Consider the following 21,351-nt stretch of genomic DNA (forward strand, 5'->3'; position numbering starts at 1 on the left):
ACAAAGGAGGACCGTAAGGCCGTGTTCCCCTCTTTTTATTTGGCTGGACAGGAGTTATCTGTGGTGAATAAGGTCAGATATCTTGGTCACATCATTAGAAGTGACCTTTGTGACGATGATGACATTCAGAGACTTGTAAATTGTATGCACAAGCTAACATGCTTGTTCGTAAATTTAGCATGTGTAGTGATGATGTCAAAATAGCTTTGTTTAAAGCCTATTGCACTCCACTGTATACTGCCCACTTGTGGTGCAGTTACAGTAAAGCTAAATTTAACAAGTTGCAGGTTGCATATAATGATGCACTGCGACTTTTATTAAAAGTCCCTCGGTGTACAAGTGCCAGTCAGCTTTTTGTTCAGAATCAGGTGCCTATGTTATGTGCTGTTATCAGAAACTTTGTGTATAAATTTATAAAGCGACTTGAGGCCTGAAATTATTGTGATCTTGGAGAAAAGTACTGTTAGGTACACCTCTGCACTTTGGAGGCACTAGAGAAAGTGCGGTAACACTTTACTTGAAGGGGTGTGCATAAGACTGACATGACACCTACATAATCATGACATGACACATGTCATGAATATGAAGGAGGTTTTATGCATGTTTATGACAACTGTCATTAAGTGTCATTCACTCAATTATGTCATTTTTAATGCAAATATGACATTATTTGACCTAACCCTAACCTACCCCTACCCCTACCCATAGCCCATAACAAAGACATCTCAAACAATGTCATCTTTACATTAAAAATTACATAACTGAGCGAATGACACTTTATGACAGTTGTCATAAACATGCATAAAAACCCCTTCATATTCACGACATGTGTCATGTCATGATTATGAATGTGTCATGTCAGTCTTATGCACACCCCTTCAAGTAGTGTAACCGAAAGTGCTTATATGGACATTAGATGTAAATTATTTTCTTGTTATTTGTTGTTGTTGTTATCCATGTTGTATGTTGTTTTTGTATGCTTTTTTATTTTATATGGACCTTTTTGAGTCTGAAATAAAGATATCATTCAATACATACATCTAAGAAACAAATTATGCTCCCCATGGGAGACTCAAATTGGCAATGATTTCAATAGACTTTAGGATGAGCTTGTTGCTAAGCTAACATTGCTATAATAAGCATAACCACAGCACACAAAAATGTTAGGTAAATTAACCCATTTTATTGACAGCTTTTAAATTAAATATTAATAATCAACATTTCACCTCGCCCGCCATCTTGGAATTTTTCTTTAATGGAGCTTGACGCAATGCATTCTGGGAATGCCTTCCCCACAAAGACTGCTGTGATGCTGCAATAGAATTTGTCTCAAAGGTATCTAGGTATCTTAGAAGGCAGGATAAGGTGCAGTCACATTTACCGTTGTTTGGCTAATTTTAGCGAAATCCAGTCATTTTAATAGCAATCGGGAATTTTGTGTGAGGGTAAATGATTTCTCCACAGACTTCACAGTGGATTCACTGCATTGATTAACAGAAAGTTGCTTGGTTTGAAACTGACTTCTGTGTAAGCAGTGCTTTGTGTATCGCTACACTATTTTACACTAAATTTTGCTAATGTGAGCTGATTAACCTGCCTTTTTGTACAGCCTTCACATTGGGAGTGTAACTGATGCCCTACAATTCTGCCTATGTAGGCAGCTCAATAGGTTTTGAAACAGAGAAATTGCATATGAAAAAGCTTTACAGCACCTGTGCTTGTCCTAGAGTTGAAGTGAGTGGAGTTAAGCACAAAAGTGTTCGGGTCAAAGCAAAAATCACTCAGGGCCTGAGAGAGAAAAAGAGAGCAAGAAAGGGAATTGAGCAAAAGCAAATATAGAAGAGAGATGTTAACAGTGTGGCACAGTGACCAAGTGACATACTTCCCTCAGTCTCTCCGTCCCACAGGTCTGACTGCTATTGATCTACAGTATTCACTGACACGCATGCAAGCTGCCCCTATAATCTCATTTTTTTCTATCTCATCCCTCAACCAGTTTTCCACCTGACTCTTTAACACACACTTACTTTTCCTTAAGGAATGTGGGTGATTAATCAAAGTCAATAGGACTCAGTATTACAGAGAGCTTCACAAGAGGACTAAAGAGGGTCAGGAGAAAGAGAGAGAGCGACAAAAGAGGACAGAAAACGTGGAGTATGTGTGTGTGTGTGTGTGTGTATTATGAAGAGGGAGCACTAGGCAATTGTTCCTGCTGGCTGGATTTGGACAATGAAACTCTTGTTTTGAAGGCCAGCAACTGCCATCTCTTCCTGTCACTTTCTTTCTTTTTTCTTTTTCACATCATCGGCATTGCCATTAATATTTTGGGTTAGGTTGACATTGGTGACACATCACATTTATCCTTCATATATACACTAATATTCAAAAGTTTGGACTTGGTCTTGGACACCAAGGCTGCATTTATTTGATTAAAAAATACAGCAATATTATGAAATATTATTACAATTTAAATGAACTCTTTTCTATTTTAATAGATGAATTTTCAGCAGCCATTACTCCAGTCTTCAGAAATAATTTTAATTCTTCAGAAATCAATCTAATATGCTAATTTGGTGCTCAAGAAACATTTCTTATAATCAAGTCTTAATACTTTTTGTGTAAATAGGAATATAATTGTCTTTACTGGCACTTTTGATCATTTTAATGCATCTCTGCTGAATAAAATAATACATTTCTTTTAAAAAATTGTAGGGTCTCCGAACGTTTAAACAGTAGTGTACTTACATTTGTAATTTTACACTATATATATATATATATTCTTTCCTGTTGAAGTCCATTATTTCTGTATTTCTCTCTGAAACACTCAGCATCACTCTCTCACTCTTCTTTTTTTCTTGTTGCTTTTAAGACCTTTTATGCTCATATTCAACGCATCATCCATTTTTTTAATCTTTTTTACAAAGAAACACACACGCACTCAGATACACACACACATTGAATCTTTAATCTCTGCCCCATTTTCCTGCTTTTTTGGGATTGTGCCATGACTGCCGAGTTCCCAGGATGAAAAACCTTTTTCATTATGCGCACAAACACACTCTATTCCTCTCTCCCTCTTTCATAAGCACACAATAAGTGACTGCATCTTGGCTGGTGTGTCCTTTTAAAACTTAAAAAGTCACATTCACAAAGTTTTGGCTGGATTTTTCAATAAACACAAATGTCTCTGCAAAGCGCACTGACACTCTCTCTCTCACACACACACACACACACACACACACACACACTCACTCATTCAAACACAGATGGCGTGTTCTGTGCTGGATGTCCGCTTGCGGAGAGCTATTGTTTTTCTGTCAGGCTAGACGTTGCCTGAATACTCACCACCACTGTGGCAGTCTCCAGGCCGAGAGAGCCCCAACTCAGAAACAGAGCCAACCAGGCCAGCACTGTCATCCTACAAATGAGTGCACACACATACACATACACAGTTTCACCATCTGCCTCTCTGTGCCAGAGTGGGTGTCAGTAAGCAAAAATAAAACCCGTTTTCTGCAAGCATTTTCTATCTTGGGGATTTCAGATACATGATATACATAATAATCACACAACTATGAACGTTTATGTTAGTTTTACATTATGCAAGAATGCTGTGTGCATGTCAAAACTACTAAACACCTACATACATAAAGCAGGTCAGCAATGATTGTTACTCACAGAATAAGTAGCCAGCGGGCTTGTTTGGCTAAACCCAGAAGAATAAAAAAACACACTACCAGATCCAGTAAAAGCAGCAGCACATACGTCAGCCACCTAAACAACAGACACAGACAAGAAATCTTCAATATGGAGAAATCTCAAAACAGGAAGATAAATTGAGAAAAAAGTCCTTCTCATTTATCATTTATCCATATTTAAATTTGCATGAGGCTAGGAATGTGTTGCCACATTGAGTTTTTTTTTTTCACTCTCAGAAAAATGTTTTCAAAAATTGTACCATTAAGGGTACAACAGCTTGTCATTGTGGCAGTATACCCTTTACCCCTAAGGGTTCATAATAGTACCATAAGAGTACATATTACTACCTTAAGGGTGCATATTAGTACTCCAAGGTACTAATATGCAACCTTTAGGGGTAAAGAAAGAACAAAGGTGTCCCTTTAAAGGTACTGCCCCAGTGACCAGCTGTTGTACCCCTAAAGGTAAACTGAAAATTCAGCTTTGCCATTATAGGAATAAATTACATTTTAAAATACACAAAAAATTTTTAAACTTTTTAAATAGTAATAATATATATATAAAAAAAAGTTTATAATACAGTTTTTACTGTATTTTTGATCACATAAATGCAGCTTTGGCGAGCATAAGTGACTTCTTTAAAAACATTTTAAAAATCTGAACAACTACAAATGTTTTAACGTTGCGTATTTATAAAATAAATAGAAATCAAATGATCATATCAAATAGGATTTTCTTTCTGTACCTTGTAGAAACATATTCTAACATAAAAACTAAGCTTCAAAAATCTTGAATAAAAAAGTACTTCAAAGGTATAGAGTACGGCCCTTTAAGTATATTGTGTTTCAATATATTTTATCAACTAAATATCAACATTTCTAAACACTGAACACACAAATCTGGATATTTTGTTTCCGTAACTGTTTTAGTACTCATGTCTTTGATGTCTCCTCACCTGTAGTCTTCATTCACCATGAGTGTGTTTGCAGCCCAGCCAGGGGAGAAGGGTGCAGGAATGCTGTTGGCGGATGGACTGAGAGTGGGGGCTACAGAAGGAGGTGCTGGGGTGAGCGCTCCCACTATGCTTTCACTTCCATTCGCCCTGTAAAATCCATCCGCAATGGGGATCAGACCTCTTCCCAGTGTCAGATTGGAGAGGAGAGACACGACCCGCTCTGACAGACGCCTGCAGGAGCGTGTGGGCACGAGTGCTGGCTTATGTCCGCCAAACACTTCCTCCATGGAGGTCAAGGGCCCTGAGACAGACTGCTGCAGCCCGGCCATGGTGTCTGAAACCTGGGTTTGCGAGAGGAGATGATTATGCTGGAATACTTCGCTTTGAATGGCATGAACCCAATGCATTTGTATCCAGATCTGACATATGAACAGTCTAGCTTGGAAAACAAAAGAAAAGAGTAGTGGAAAAGATATGTGGGAGATAAAAAGGACAATGTAATTGAATGGAAAAAGTTGGAATGAAGGGAGAGGGTCTTAAGAGTACAGTAGAAGTAGGTCATTAATCAGATCGACATGCATTCATTGATTGACCATATGAGCAACCAGCTAAATCAATAACCAGAGAGGATTTTATCTCACTTTCAAACACTCTCTCACGCTCAAACACACATATCTGAATTCCCCGATCGCTTACTGGCAATCACAGTGTAATGAAACCATTTAGTGTGTTTTCTGCACATCCTGTATTTCTTTTTGTCCTCTGGTGCTTAAGGAGATTGATGGAATAAGCTTTTGTGAATGTATGAGTGTGTGTGTGTGTGTGTGTGTGTGTGTGTGCATTTCAGTTCTCACCAGAAGATCGATGGAAGCCAGTGTGTAATTGGCAGTGAGCAAGGATGAGGTCAACTGATACATCCCATCGTTCGCCTCACTGTTGCCGTAGAAACCGATGCCTATGGCAACACTACAAAAAGCAGAAATATGAACAAGGAAACGAGGAGAGATGACAAAGAAAAAGTGAGAGGGAGGAGAGAGAACATAAACAGGGAATGAAAAAGGGAGAGAGGAAAACAAAATGAGACATATTTAAGCTAGTTAATGTACATTTACATTTATTCATTAAAGTTTGGGGATCGGTACTTTTTAATTATTTTGAAAGAAGTCTCTTATGCTCAACATGGCTGCATTTATTTGATCAAAAATATAGTAAAAACAGTAGAGAAATAATATTAAATTTTTAAAAAACTGTTTTCTATTTTAATATATTTTAAAATATAATTTATTCATGTGATGCAAATCTGTATTTTCAGCATCGTTACTCCAGTCTTCAGTGTCACATGATCCTTCAGAAATCATTCTAATATTCTGATTTGCAGCTCAAGAATAATTTCTTATTCTAAACAATGTTGAAAAAAGTTTAGGGAAACATTTTTTTCAGAATTCTTTGTTAAAGAAAAAATTCAAAAGAGCAGCATTTACTAAATCTTTTGTAACAATATTTAAATCTCTTTACTGTCACATTTGATCAATTTAATGAGTCCTTACTGAATAAAAGTATACATTTCTTTAAAAAGAAATCTTGGAATCCAAATCATCAACACTGAAAATCCACTCATTTACATATCTATTTCACATTCAAATATTCAGATTAATGCTTGTCCAATCCTTTCCAACCTGCCAAATATAGCAAATCTCAATCTCTCACTAACTGTTTGACCCAGATTAGGCCAAAGAAAGCAGAAATGTGTGTTTATGTGTTTCACACAGAAATTATAGTCGCAAGCAGCAAAGGTGTGCACATGCCTATATGCAGTCATCTGCAAATCAGCGTCTATCTTTTGAATCCTTCAGAAAAAGAGGTCAACGTGGATGGGAAGGGGGTGATGTCATGGGGGCGGGCCTGCAGGCGGAACACGTGCTGCATTAGAATGGTTGCATCACGCACCGAGCAAACCAAACCAGTTCTCATAAAACAATGCTAATTTACACAAACAATTTATGTGTGACATCAAGAACATTAATACATCGTGCTGATGGTTCAGATCAATGAGGCATGAAAAAGCATTGGCTTTCATATTCATAGCCCTGAATATATTAAATGGGTTGGTGTTCTGCAATATATGTGCACTGAGAGAACATAATTGAAGGAAACCATCCTTGCAAATGTGCAAATGAAACAGAGCTTTATTTAGAACAAAGCGTGATATCTTTATAATGCTAGTCTAGAAGTGGGAAAAAGCTACTGTTTAGCTTAGACAGATATGGGTTTAAGGTTACTGCTAATAAGAGAAACCCTGAACAGTTTTCTGATTCTGCACTCATATGTGTGAAAGCACAACATGGTGCGAGTTAAACACAGTTGGGAACATTTTTCTTTTTCTCTCAATAGTACTTTCTTACAGGAACTAAATGGATGATCTCAGGTCATAAATGTCATTTCTCTAAATGATGCAAATTGCTTGATCACTGAAAAAGTCATAAACAAGACACAGATGACGTCATCAAAGTTCAGTGGTTGCACATAAAACTATAACAATACACACAAAAATTATGGAGAATTATTTTCTATTAAGCAAAATGACTTTCAGTGGATTTTCTAAAAGGACTCTATTGTTCTAAAACGGTCAGCTATTGTTGATCGCTTTGAATATGTAGTCACACTAAACTTTGGCAAATTATTATAATTTTTTTTATTTTTGAATAAATATTAAAAACATTTGTAATACGATACATAAGACCTGTTTTTCATAAAAATTTTCAAAACATTTTAAATTAACTTGATTCAAAACTTTTTCAAAGGTATCAACAGAATAAAACTGTTTTCTCAGTAGAAATATTATAATCTACTGTATTACTATATAAATATTATAGTCTACAGTGACCACACCTTTACTCAAAAAATATAAATATAATTTTTGCATTGTATGATTATAGTGCCAGAAGGGCGAAACATAAAAGCTTTACAAATGCAAAATCATAAAAGGTGTGTTTTTGTATTTTGAATTAAGAACATCTGCTCAACAGATAGTAATCTGAAAATTACTGTCATTAAGCGGCATTACCAACACAAGGTGACGGCTGCAACCGATACCCATGTGACACAGCAGATGCCCCGCCCCTTTCTGCCGCTGTATCCATGGCCACCGCTGGCATCATCATCTTCCTCTTCTTCCTCTGCATCCCGGCCCCCCTCACCACGACGGCAGCAGCAGTAGTGGATGAGAAAGAAGAGAACGACAAGTAATGAGAGGACGAGAGCAATGGCGGAGAAGCTGGAGAGGACCAGGAGAGTCTGTGGAAAGAGAAGATGGAAAATGAGTAAGAAGAAAAGACATCCAAGCACTCAAGACTTCATTATTATTACATAGAAATTTTACTGAATATTAGTCGGCCGAGCACATAACATCAGTTTTTAGATGATGTCATTGGTCTAAAAAAATGAGCAATTGATTTGAAATCAAGTATTGAATCTGATCATCATTAAACTCATTAAAAATGAATGACTTTTTTAATTTTAGGTACACGGTAAAAAAAAGATTTTTCAAAGCTGTCAATAATACAAAGAGTTTTACAAGAAAACACTATTTCAGTCTTTCTACTTCAAAATGTCATGTTTAATTCAGTGTGTTACTTGCCGTTTCTTTGTAATTATTTGTCAAATTTAACAGCAACCCAAACAGAAATGTAATATATGACAATATATGACATATATGATATTGCCGGTATTTTGCCGGTTACTCAACACGGGCAAAATGCAATGACAGCCCTAGAAAATTACATTTGCATATGGGAATTTATAGTTAAAATTATTTCAAAGAATATCCTACAACAAATTGTTTTCATTGTAAAAATGAGCACAGAATATACATACTGCATAGCTGCATACCATTCACGCACATGCATGTATTGTATAGAAAGCAGTGTGACATAAAATGGAGGATGTCTCTTTAATCTGATTGGCTAAAACAGCATGGATGCTCCACTCAAAGAGAGAAAAAGTGGAGGTGTAATTAAAGGTTTCTGTTGGATTCAAACACATATTGTGCATTCAGGTTTCATATACTGTACATCTTCAATCTGATCCCAATCCATCTTCCTCAGTTTCTCTCTCTATCACTCTCTCATTCTCTTTTCCCCATGGTTTTTCTCTATGCTTTCTCTTCCGCTCACTCATCCCTCACTTTTCTCCCCCTTTCTTTCTTTTTATCCACGCCACTGGATCTCTATTAATAATCTGTGACCTACTTAAATACATTCACTGCTTTTTGCTCTTGTTTTTCATTTCTTGCTCCCTCTCCTCTTCGTTGATTTCCCCTTCCCAATTCCCACTAATATCCACGAGGATCTCACTCTCTCGTTTCTCCTCTTCCTTTCTCACAGTCTGTTATTTAACACATCTTTCTCTTATCATCTGTGTCTTATCCTGTAAACCCATTCAGGCATCCAGCATAATCTGGCGTTGTCTCTTCCAACTTTATCAATTTGTGGTGAAGCTATTTCTTTTTCTAAGAGTAAACACACAACGGCTGTTTAATTCCTCTGCAAGCATCATCAAAAGGAATTGAACAAAATACAGTGCAACAGTCGGATTCCAGAAGTAAAAATCCCATTCATTTTCTCCATAGAGGCATTGACTTTTAACGTTAATTAAGAAGACAGATCTACCAGCGAAGATATTGTTTATCAATGACATCTGAAGTTATTTTATCTTAATTTAAAACAATCATGTTTTACAGTGCAATTCCTGCTGAAGAAATGCACTAACCATGATCCTGCAGAGAAATATCCACCAATCAAAATGGTGGCAAACAACTAGTGCTAAAGGAGCTCTGCAGTGATTGGCCACTTCCATGAAGCACTCCAAAAGATATCATTGAGACAGTCTCCCTACACTTGTAAACTACTAATATTTGTTCTACATACAACTAAATTTTTTCTATACTCGCATACTTATAATAAAATATTCTAAATCAATAGCCTTAAGTCTTTGTAATGCGGAATTCCTTCATTAAAGATGTTAAGTACACAGTCTTGTACCTTTTTTGCTCCAAATGCTTCAAGCATCTCTGAGGTGAATCACAGCATTACAAATACAAACTTTTATTTTAATGGCCTATAACTCTTTAATAGACTTTTTTTTATATATATACATATACATTAATGTACACACAGCACCCCATATTGACAGAAAAACACAGAATTGTTGACATTTTTGCAGATTTATTAAAAAAGAAAAACTGAAATATCACATGGTCCTAAGTATTCAGACCCTTTGCTTTTTCACACCTGGATTTGGGGATCCTCTGCCATCCCTCCTTGCAGATCCTCTCCAGTTCTGTCATGAATTCTGCACTCTATCAGAAAATCCTGAAGGAGAATGTCCAGCCATCAGTTTATGACCTCAAGCTCAAGCGCACTTGGGTTACATAGCAGGACAATGATTCCAAACACACCAGCAAGTCCACCTCTGAATGGCTCAAGAAAAACTAAATTAAGGTTTTTGAGTGGCCAAATCAAAGTCCGGACTTAAATCCGATTAAGATGCTTAAACAGTCCATTCATGCTCGAAAACCCTCCAATGTGGCTGAATTAAAACAATTCTGCAAAGAAGAGTGGGCCAAAATTCATCAAAGTCGGGACTTAAATCCGATTGAGATGCTTAAACAGTCCATTCATGCTCGAAAACCCTCCAATGTGGCTGAATTAAAACAATTCTGCAAAGAAGAGTGGGCCAAAATTCCTCCACAGCGATGTGAAAGACTCATTGCCAGTTATCGCAAACACTTGATTGCAGTTGTTGCTGCAAAGCGTGGCACAACCAGTTATTAGATTTAGGGGGCAATTACTTTTTCACGTAGGGCCAGGCAGGTTTGGACAGCTTTTTTCCCTTAATAAAATAAATAATCATTTAAAAACTGCATTTTGTATTTACTTGCATTATCTTTGTGTAATATAAAAATTTGTTTGATGATCTGAATCTTTTAAGTGTGACAAATATGCAAAAAATTTTAAAAACAGGAAGGGGGCCAACACTTTTTCACACCCATGTATATATTAAAAAAATAGTATATCAGTCTGGCGAGTAAACTAAAAAATGTACTAGCCAATGGCAATTCTATTGCCAAGGTGTGCATAAAGGGTTGCATCAAGACTTGTTTAGTTCCTGAATTAATCGGTATTACTTGTCACCACCTAACTGGCATAATAATGTTACCTACATAACCTGACACTGAAATATCTCCTCCTTAGACTAAGAGCCTTTCTGGGACGTACAATCGCGGACAAGCATGATACAAACAAATTTGATGACCAGAACTAACGTTATAGTATATAAAATATAATTACATATTTATTAATATTTTATATATTTAATGCTTTCTGAACAAAAACGGAAATGTACCCTGATTTAAGCCACAGTCACTGCATCATAGTTCCTGTACTAATGTGCTGGACATTTATAGTCATATCTTTTATCAATATCTTACAGATGTGGAAACACACTTATGTAAGTAAATGTATCTGCCATAATGGAGTTATCATTTTTACATCAGTCCATCGTGCTTTCAGTCTCTGATACTGTAAGTCAATCAGAAAGGCTCTTTAGCTACTGAACATTAGAGAATGTGAGATACAAACTCAATTTTGAGTCAATACATCTTTAAACTGCAGACAGAAAAGTGCCTTTAATGGTTTTGACTATAACACTCCAGTTTAGTCCAAGAGTCTGTGTTACACCAATAAGTGTGCTGTGAATTAGAGGATATTGTGCAAGTCAATGTAAAAGATATTTCTGACAGCAAGAAAAAATGCATTTCTGACTGTTCATACACTATACTGCATATATAAGATATAATTTAGACAAAATGAGAGGGTGCACACAAAGGAGAGAAAATAGAGAGCGTCACTCCAAATGATGAGCACACCCACCACCAGCTGTCAGGTGTGAAAATTGTTTCTGAGGGTGAGAAACAAGGAGAGGGCAGGAGAGAATTGAGCGAGAATGAGAGAGAGGGTTACCTGCTGGTACTCCCAGCTGTCTGGAGTGAACATGCTGTTTCGGGTCTGCAGGGTCAAGTCCAGGCGAGGAATGGCATGGCATAACCGTACCCATAGCGATGGGGTGTAGTTGGGGACAGTTGCTATGGCTGCCATGACTGCTGTAAACCACCTCTGTCTTTCTCAAGTATCTTAAATGATTGAGAAACATGTAATTATAAAGAGAACACACCAAGATTGGATACTCAAGAAGACACCCAAAATTCTTGCTATTTAATTTCATTCGAAAGGCATATTATTCATCTATTTTTACTTTAATACAAACAGGTATTTTAGAATGTTTTTTTTTATATGACAACAATCACATATCTCACACAGAGATCGCACTGACATAGTGTTGGGGAATATTCATAATTTAAATATACAATCACATCAGATATAAAAAAATCAAGCATTTTAGAAAAGAACGCAACATCACGGTTGTTTGAACCAATAAGCATTAAAGGGATAGTTCACCCAAAAATTTTGTCATTAATTACTCACCCTCATGCCGTTCCAAACCCTTAATACCTTCGTTCATCTTTGGAACACCAAATTAAGATATTTTTGATGGAATCTGAGAGCTCTCTGACCCTCCCATAGACAGCAAGGGTCCTTACACAATCAAGATCTAGAAACGTAGCAAGGAGATCGGTAAAATAATACATGTGACATCAGGGGTTCAACCGTAATATTACAAAGCTACGAGAATACTTTTTGTGCGCAAAAGAAAAAAAATAACGACTTTATTCAACAATTCGTCTCCTGCGCTCCTCCTCGTTATTTTTTTTTCTTTTCTTGATCGTGTAAGGACCCTTGCTGTCTATGGGACAGCTCTCAGATTCCTTCAAAAATATCTTAATTTGTGTTCTGAAGATGAACGGAGGTCTTAAGGGTTTGGAACGACATGAGGGTGAGTAATTAATGACAAATTTTGGGGGGATTCTGGGTGAACTATCCCTTTAAGCAAGTCAGCAGCAAGTTGTTTCCCATCCATCATGCTTTTGGTCAGCGACAGCAAGGGTCCTTACACAATCAAGATCTAGAAACGTAGCAAGGAGATCGGTAAAATAATACATGTGACATCAGGGGTTCAACCGTAATATTACAAAGCTACGAGAATACTTTTTGTGCGCAAAAGAAAAAAAATAATGACTTTATTCAACAATTCATCTCCTGCGCTCCTCCTCGTTATTTTTTTTTCTTTTCTTGATCGTGTAAGGACCCTTGCTGTCTATGGGACAGCTCTCAGATTCCTTCAAAAATATCTTAATTTGTGTTCTGAAGATGAACGGAGGTCTTAAGGGTTTGGAACGACATGAGGGTGAGTAATTAATGACAAATTTTGGGGGGATTCTGGGTGAACTATCCCTTTAAGCAAGTCAGCAGCAAGTTGTTTCCCATCCATCATGCTTTTGGTCAGCGCAGTTTGGGGAAAGCCACTGCGCTCGACTACACGGCTGCCTCGCTGTTGCGAGAGTTTTTTGACACACGTCGGCATGACAATAGAGCAAGGTGGACCGCCCTCGGACACATTTCTAACCAGTGTTGTGCCCAATTTTGACTTCCGCCAGAATATTACCCGTCTAGTCTTGGTAGGTTTAGGAGTAGTTGTGTGGGGAGGGGTTAGGATTAGGGGTGTGGTTAGGATTAGGCAATCAGGTAGCGACTTCAATGAGGGGGGTAATAATTTGGCAGGGGGTGGACATTTGACCAGCACAGGCATGCATCTTGCGTTGATCACCGGTGATCAGTTCTGCGCAGATTTTGCTCTTCTCAAACAAGCCTATTGTATGCTTTCGAATCATTCTCGCGGTACTTTGATGTCATACACTTACACATCCGCTACTACAGGTCGAACACACCTTATGAAATGTAAGATGATGTATGTAGGGGGCGGGGTGGGCGAGTGCGTTAATAATTTTACACATTATTTTTTCCATACTAAATAATTAAAATAGTGCGTTAAAATGACAGCCCTTCATTTATATATATTTAAATATTTATTGTGTGAAACTGATTTATATTATATTATATGTAGATTTTTTTAAATGAAATCAAATCTTTTGATGTGGAAAAAGGAGGAAAAAATTATTTCACCCCACCAAAAACAAACAAGAGCAAGGAGGAGGAGAATGTAGAAAAATGCAGAAATAACAGGACAGACAAGGAACGGGTTTAAAGTAGGTTAAGTAGAGACACACACAAACATTTTCATTACCAGGACTGAGGTCCACTGGGAACACAACATGGATTAAGGGATTAGATCATCAGTGTTAAGAGAAGAGGTTTCTAAGATAGCCACACAGTGAGCAACCATTAGATCTCATGAGAACTCGATACATTTAAAAAAATCATTATGGGGTTTTGGGAGACTATGCACTCCAAAAAAAGGGCTGCACCTTCTAATATCATGATTGTTTAATGACACATACTTCACTAAATAATTATGACCTCATCTGGGGATATATATTCTGAAATCATCATGTCCTCAGGATGGGACACATTATGACATCATCAGGCTTTACATTTTATTTTAACTATGAGCTCATGATCCTACATCATGAACACATCTCATTTATATTCTTTATATACAAATTTCAGTAATAACTCATCAACTTATTAATGCTTACAGTGGGGCAAATAAGTATTTGATACACTGCCGATTTTTCAAGTTTTCCCACTTTCAAAGAATGGAGAGATCTGTAATTTTCATCTTAGGTACACCTCAACTGTGAGAAACAGAATCTAAAAAAAAAAATCCAGAAAACACATTGTATGATTTTTAAATAATTAATTTCCATTTTATTGCATGAAATAATTATTTGATACAATAGAAAAATAGAACTTAATATTTGGTACAGAAACCTTTGTTTACAATTACAGAGGTCAGATGTTTCCTGTAGTTCTTGACCAGGTTTGCACACACGGCAGCAGGGATTTTGGCCCACTCCTCCATACAGGTGTTCTCCAGATCTTTCAGGTTTTGGGGCTGTCGCTGGGCAACACGGAGTTTCAGCTCCCTCCATAGATTTTCTATTGGGTTCAGGTCTGGAGACTGGCTAGGCCACTCCAGGACCTTGAAATGCTTCTTACGGAGCCGCTCCTTAGTTGCCCTGGCTGTGTGTTTGGGGTCATTGTCATGCTGAAAGACCCAGCCACGACCCATCTTCAATGCTCTTACTGAGGGAAGGAGGTTGTTACCCAAAATCTCGCGATACATGGCCCCATCCATCCTCCCATCAATACGGTGCAGTCGTCCTGTCCCCTATGCAGAAAAGCACCCCCAAAGCATGATGTTTCCACCCACATGTTTGACGGTTGGGATGGTGTTCTTGGGATTATACTCATTCTTCTTCTTCCTCCAAACACGTCGAGTGGAGTTTATACCAAAAACTTCTATTTTGGTCTCCTCTGACCACATGACCTTCTCCCATGCCTCCTCTGGATCATCCAGATGGTCTTTGGCAAACTTCAGACGGGCCTGGACATGTGCTGGCTTGAGCAGGGGGACCTTGCCCACGCTGCAGGATTTTAATCCATGACGGTGTAGTGTGTTACTAATGGTAACCGTTGAGACTGTGGTCCCAGCTCTCTTCAGGTCATTGACCAGGTCCTCCCGTGTAGTTCTAGGCTGATCCCTCACCTTTCCCAGGATCATTGATACTCCACGAGGTGAGATCTTGCATGGAGCCCCAGTCCGAGGGAGATTGACAGTCATCTTGAATTTCTTCCATTTTCTAATAATTGCGCCAACAATTGTTGCCTTCTCACCAAGCTGTTTGCCTATTTTCCTGTAGCCCATCCCAGCCTTGTGCAGGTCTACAATTTTGTCCCTGGTGTCCTTAGACAGCTCTTTGGTCTTGCCCATAGTGGAGAGGTTGGAGTCTGATTGATTGAGTGTGTGGACAGGTGTCTTTTATACAGGTAACGAGTTCAAACAGGTCAAATTAATACAGGTAATGAGTGGAGGAGAGGAGGGCTTCTTAAAGACAAACTAACAGGTCTGTGAGAGCCAGAATTCTTGCTGGTTGGTAGGTGATCAAATACTTATGTCATGCAATAAAATGGAAATTAATTATTTAAAAATCATACAATGTGATTTTCTGGATTTTTTTTTTTTGATTCTGTCTCTCACAGTTGAGGTGTACCTACGATGAAAATTACAGATCTCTCCATTCTTTGTAAGTGGGAAAACTTGAAAAATCGGCAGTGTATCAAATACTTATTTGCCCCACTCTATATATGCTTTTTGACATCACTATGACATAAAGAGCGGCCTATACATTGTAATTGATTGAACTGACTGTAAGCTATAGTCAAAAAAGATCTGACTTAATTTATTTCTTCATTTGAGAATATAATTAACTGATAACAGATAACTGATACAGTTACATTCTTTGTGTAATTTCTGCACCTCTTTTTACATAAAACAGACAAAATGTGTAAAAATAACTCGTTTCAAATCAGGTCTACCAAAAACCACTCCCTGTCTTGCATTGGCACTGGCTCAAGTTTAATTTCTAAGATCTGGATATGTCATCTGACCACTTAATCCTACCAAAACAGTTCACACCTCGCATCACTAAATTAATAAGAAACTGCAGGCTCCATCACAAATAACCCTTACAATAGTGTCTGATGTGTTTTGTTCATAATGATGTCTGAAGGCTATTCATTTACTGTCAGAGAACATAACCAGCACGCAGTGGGTCTGGACAATAATCTGGATGAATTGTGGTATAGCTGGTGCAGTATTATCGTGTCCTCTTTTCAAATGCAAATGGGAATAAAAGCCAAATTAATGTAAAACAATGTTATGGAACAGTTAAACATGCAGACCGTGACTCAGACTGGAATGCTACAGAACATCTGAACATGATGCATTCTGTCAGCTTGCTATAAGGATGGTTCGCATTGCATAACGGAAAGGCAATAATGCGAGTTTGGAAATGAAGCAAGGAAGAAAAATGTTGTGCAGAACAATAGAGAGACAAAACATTTTCTTATTTTTCTTTCTTTTCTGTTCTGGACTGAATAATGCTTAGCATCATCTATCCAATTCCTTAGCTTCACTATAATTATCCGCAACAGAAGTATGCAAAATAAAAACAAAAATGGTTTCCAGGATGACTAATCAAGAGGGATGTCATCCAAAATAAGCCATTTTAAGATCACTGAAAACTCATTAGATTTTATGGAATTGCCACATTATGATACTATGAGAAAACATTCATTTGTGGCTTAGCTCATTTCATGAGCAATAAACTATAAAAAATGAAATTTTCACATAGTGACATGAGTATGATAATGATATATTATTATGTTTATTCTAAAATGGTGCCATTTCCTTGTAATCTTTTTTTTTTTTTTTTTACAAAAAAAATTTAATAACATCTGAAGTAGGGTTTCCAAATTCAGAATATATTAACTTTCCTGCATATTATAGTCAGTGCTGTTAATTCACCAGATTGATATAATAAGGAGAATGAATTGAACATTGGTCAGTATGGAAGGATATTCCGGACTATTTTCAAAAGGAATAGCAAATTGTAATTCACAATTACATAAATTGTGACATAATCCAAATGCAATTGCAAATTTCGTGAACGCACAGTGACTGCCAAATTTCAAATGGAAATGCAAAGTCCATTTGCAACTCTATTTCACACGTCTTATGAGTTATTAGCCTGTTATTTTTAAATACCAATATTAATTACCACGTCTGCTTTTTTACTCTCTCTGTGTCGTGCATGTTACCTGCCAAAACTCAAATGGAAACGCAATTCCTTTAGCATTTGAATTTCCGATGCCTTACACGGAAAACTGTCAATCAGTGTCAGGGGTGGGACTATACTAATGGGCGTGTTTATATTGGGAGGTGACGTCACTCACAGATGATTGTGCCGAATGCTTTGAACAATGGAGGTAATTGGTAAAGGCTCAAGATCACCTGTCTCAAGATCTCTTGCTGTTTCATGCACGTTAGCAAAGAGACAGTGCAACCCACCTCTCCTTCTAGTCTTATTAGCCTGCCTATTAAAGTTTTTGTCTTCTGTGTAAAAATAACTTTCCTGGCTATATATTTCTGTAATAAAAATAAGCTTCGGTTTCACAAACTTGGTGCTGATAACAGCTTAACATTATTTACCTTGGGGTCTTTGCTATATTCCAAAATCATTATGCCTCAATTAGCTAGTTATAGATTATAAGTTGTTTATGTGTGTTTAATAATGTATGTTGTTAAAATAACACTTTGTTCCGCAAATACATTGCCTGCTGGTTTATTTAGCTACTTTTCAGTACACCACATTAAGTATGCCACTTAGTACTGTAAGACTTTGAATGTTAAAGTGCAAATTAACACCTGACCACTCTTGTGGGTTTGCTACTGTTACAATTAAAAATCGTAGAAGGGTAAAAACATGCCAGGCAGACAGTAAGCAACACAGCTTACAACAAATACAATTGATAATGGGTGTGTTAGATTTATAGTGTGCGAATAATCAAGCATTGACAATAATCAGCCGTATTGGCAGCACTGAGGGGCCCCCATGTAAAATTCTGCTTAGGGCCCCATAAAGGCGTGGGCTGGCCCTGATGCAAACGGTAATGCAAGATTTGCAATTGCGTTTGGATTGTCACAATTTATGCGCCCACATATGGAAAACACAATTGAAAATACAATTTGCAATTCCTTTTGAAAATAGTCCAGAATATCCTTCCATACACACTAGGACTGAACTGTGCTAAAAAAATAAAAAAATAAACTGTAAATTACTGCAATAAATAAAAACAAAAATTCTCTAATTATAATTATAATAACCTCCATGAATATTCAAAGCCTGAAATTCCTTTTAAAAGCCTGAAATACCATTGTCCAATAAAAGATCAATGTTGAGGGGGTATGACCTAGTTAGTCACACAGCATTAACAATTAAAAAGGCTACTATAAATTATAATGCTCTGTTGAAATAAACTGACTACTCTCAAGCAACTGACTAAAACTTGTTCTTGTGTTTAGTACATATCTGAGAATTACAGAATTACATAAAATATGTAGATACACACCAAAATGTCAGTATCAAAATCACACCATTGACAGAGCCATAAATACTTGAGTGAGGGCAATCTTCAGTGCTGCTGTTGTTCAGAGCAGATAGAGGGTCCAAGATAAGTTCATAAAGGTCACTAGGGGGGCATTATTTGTATTTGTATGTAGTTGTGTTTAGTGTCAATGACTAAACGAGCTCATTATGAAGGTATTTATAAATATACAATCATCCACACAACATGACTGATGCTAATCTAATAGATATCGATGAAACCCTCAGAATGACTAGAAACGACAGAATTGATTGCACTTGTGGGAGTTGTCCCGGCGCGAGACCAATCGATCTCATTCTCTTGGCTGACTTACATACTTGTTTATGCAATCATATCCAGCCATACTCACAGCGCTTTGTCTTGGCGTTTGGGTACACTACGAGGATCTTTTGTTTGAATGGTCTCGTATAATGAACTGTCAAACGTTTAGCACACAGACCAATTGACACGGCAAATGAGTCGCACAGTAGGCTATACAATGTTATATGGCACATTTAAAAACGGTTGCCCACCTTAATTTGCAGCAGCCTAATGTGGGTGCTTCCACGTCTCTCACGCTCGTGTGAACTGGTTTGCGATTAGATGCGCTTACTGAGACCGTTGACCGTTAAAACGGTTTGCATCCTGTGGTGCGAGCTGCTGTATTGGGCTTCAAGAGAAAACTACAGTATTTTCAGTTCCAGTATGCGCCCGGTCTCTGTGCTCCTTGATGGATGATTGGGAAACAGGTCTTCAGAGAGAGGCGAGAATCCCTGAGGGATGTTTCAAGAGAGGAACGACTCCTTCAAATCCCGACGCCTATCAGTCAGTTTCACTCTTGATTTAAAATCCGCGGAGAACTTGAACCATCGTCCACAGTCGCGCGAAAGCACGTCAGAGTCATAGAAACGAAAAACTTCCGAAATGAACGGTTCTCAGTCAGAATTCGTGTGAAAAACCCACCACTATGTCGCCGATGTCGTTTCCACACAAAATAAATGTTCAGTCTGCAGAAATAGCACATCCATAACATCCAGGGCACATGAAATCCTTCCAGTGCAGTGTGTTTGTTTAAAATACTAACTGTGGCTAATAAAAAAGCTATTTATTGTGGGGATAAAAAAAATAGGCATATTTATTTTTATTTTCCAATTTTTTAAACACATTACAGTCTAATTTAAGCAAGTGAATGGCAGATTTCAATTGGTGTGGTCCTGAGGGTCCCAATGATCAGGACTGAACTTCTCTCTCTCTCTCTCTCTCTCTCTCACTGTGGGTGTTTGTGTGCAAGAGACAAAAAGGGATGGGGGGATTTACACGTGTATTTAGACAGAGTGCATGACAACACATAGCCTAATGACAGAGATTGAAAGAAGGTGATTAATTGTGAGAAAACCACATGTATTCAACATACAGGAGGCTCTTTTGTCAAGTTAAAGAGTTAAGAAAATAATGGCAAGTCACAAGGTTTTCCAAATGCAATCCATGCAGTCTGGCGTAGGGGATTCCCATAAATGCTTATTATGATTATTTAATGCACTCTTTAACCACAAATGAAGTAGGTGATGGGCGGTGAAAGAAAGGGTTGAAGGGATGCTAGACTCTCTGTGGCCCGGAAGGTTTAACCGAGATAGGGGGATTAAAAATATATATATATACACAATGAAAACAGCAGAATGAGTGAGGGATGGAGAGATGGGTATTTGTGTGCCAAGGGAGTATGGGGTGGGGGGGTGGGGATATGAATGCATGAGAGAGGGGAGGGTGGTGTTGGTTTTTCTGTGTCACTGAAAGAGAAAGCGAGTGAGGATGGGGGACTCACTGTGGGTGTTTGTGTGCAAGAGACAAAAAGGGATGGGGGGATTTACACGTGTATTTAGACAGAGTGCATGACAACACATAGCCTAATGACAGAGATTGAAAGAAGGTGATTAATTGTGAGAAAACCACATGTATTCAACATACAGGAGGCTCTTTTGTCAAGTTAAAGAGTTAAGACAATAATGGCAAGTCACAAGGTTTTCCAAATGCAATCCATGCAGTCTGGCGTAGGGGATTCCCATAAATGCTTATTATGATTATTTAATGCACTCTTTAACCACAAATGAAGTAGGTGATGGGCGGTGAAAGAAAGGGTTGAAGGGATGCTAGACTCTCTGTGGCCCGGAAGGTTTAACCGAGATAGGGGGATTAAAAATATATATATATACACAATGAAAACAGCAGAATGAGTGAGGGATGGAGAGATGGGTATTTGTGTGCCAAGGGAGTATGGGGTGGGGGGGTGGGGATATGAATGCATGAGAGAGGGGAGGGTGGTGTTGGTTTTTCTGTGTCACTGAAAGAGAAAGCGAGTGAGGATGGGGGAGGGGTGCTAGATGGAGAAGCACAGGAGGGAGGGATGGAGCGAAAGAGACTGCACACAAGCATTCGTATAGTGTGCATGTATCCAGGAGGAAAGAGAAAATGATGTTATGTATGCAAGACTTCCTTGCTCACGTCTCAGAGCTGCTACAGTAACACACACGAAAAAAATATTCATAAAATGAGTCATTTAGTTTGATTTAATTTCAT

General features: G+C 37.8%; 1 protein-coding gene across 2 annotated transcripts in view; it reads right to left on the reverse strand.

Annotated features, from left to right (window-relative positions):
- The window catches only part of ttyh1 (tweety family member 1), a 29,218-nt gene extending 9,328 nt beyond the window's left edge, over positions 1 to 19,890 (reverse strand). For both annotated transcript variants that reach the window (XM_016289744.1, XM_016289745.1), the window contains exons 1-8: positions 19,311 to 19,890; positions 11,674 to 11,843; positions 7,719 to 7,948; positions 5,509 to 5,620; positions 4,655 to 4,995; positions 3,679 to 3,774; positions 3,346 to 3,418; positions 1,713 to 1,788 (exon numbers count right to left, since the gene is read on the reverse strand). In XM_016289744.1, the coding sequence (XP_016145230.1) occupies positions 1,713 to 1,788; positions 3,346 to 3,418; positions 3,679 to 3,774; positions 4,655 to 4,995; positions 5,509 to 5,620; positions 7,719 to 7,948; positions 11,674 to 11,808 (1,063 nt within the window). In that variant the 5' untranslated portion in view covers positions 11,809 to 11,843; positions 19,311 to 19,890. The remainder of the gene's footprint in view (positions 1 to 1,712; positions 1,789 to 3,345; positions 3,419 to 3,678; positions 3,775 to 4,654; positions 4,996 to 5,508; positions 5,621 to 7,718; positions 7,949 to 11,673; positions 11,844 to 19,310) is intronic.
- Between the last annotated feature and the right edge of the window lie 1,461 nt (positions 19,891 to 21,351).

Source organism: Sinocyclocheilus grahami, unplaced genomic scaffold (genome assembly GCF_001515645.1).
Source record: "Sinocyclocheilus grahami isolate Dianchi unplaced genomic scaffold, SAMN03320097.WGS_v1.1 scaffold251.1, whole genome shotgun sequence".
Taxonomy (NCBI): domain Eukaryota; kingdom Metazoa; phylum Chordata; class Actinopteri; order Cypriniformes; family Cyprinidae; genus Sinocyclocheilus; species Sinocyclocheilus grahami.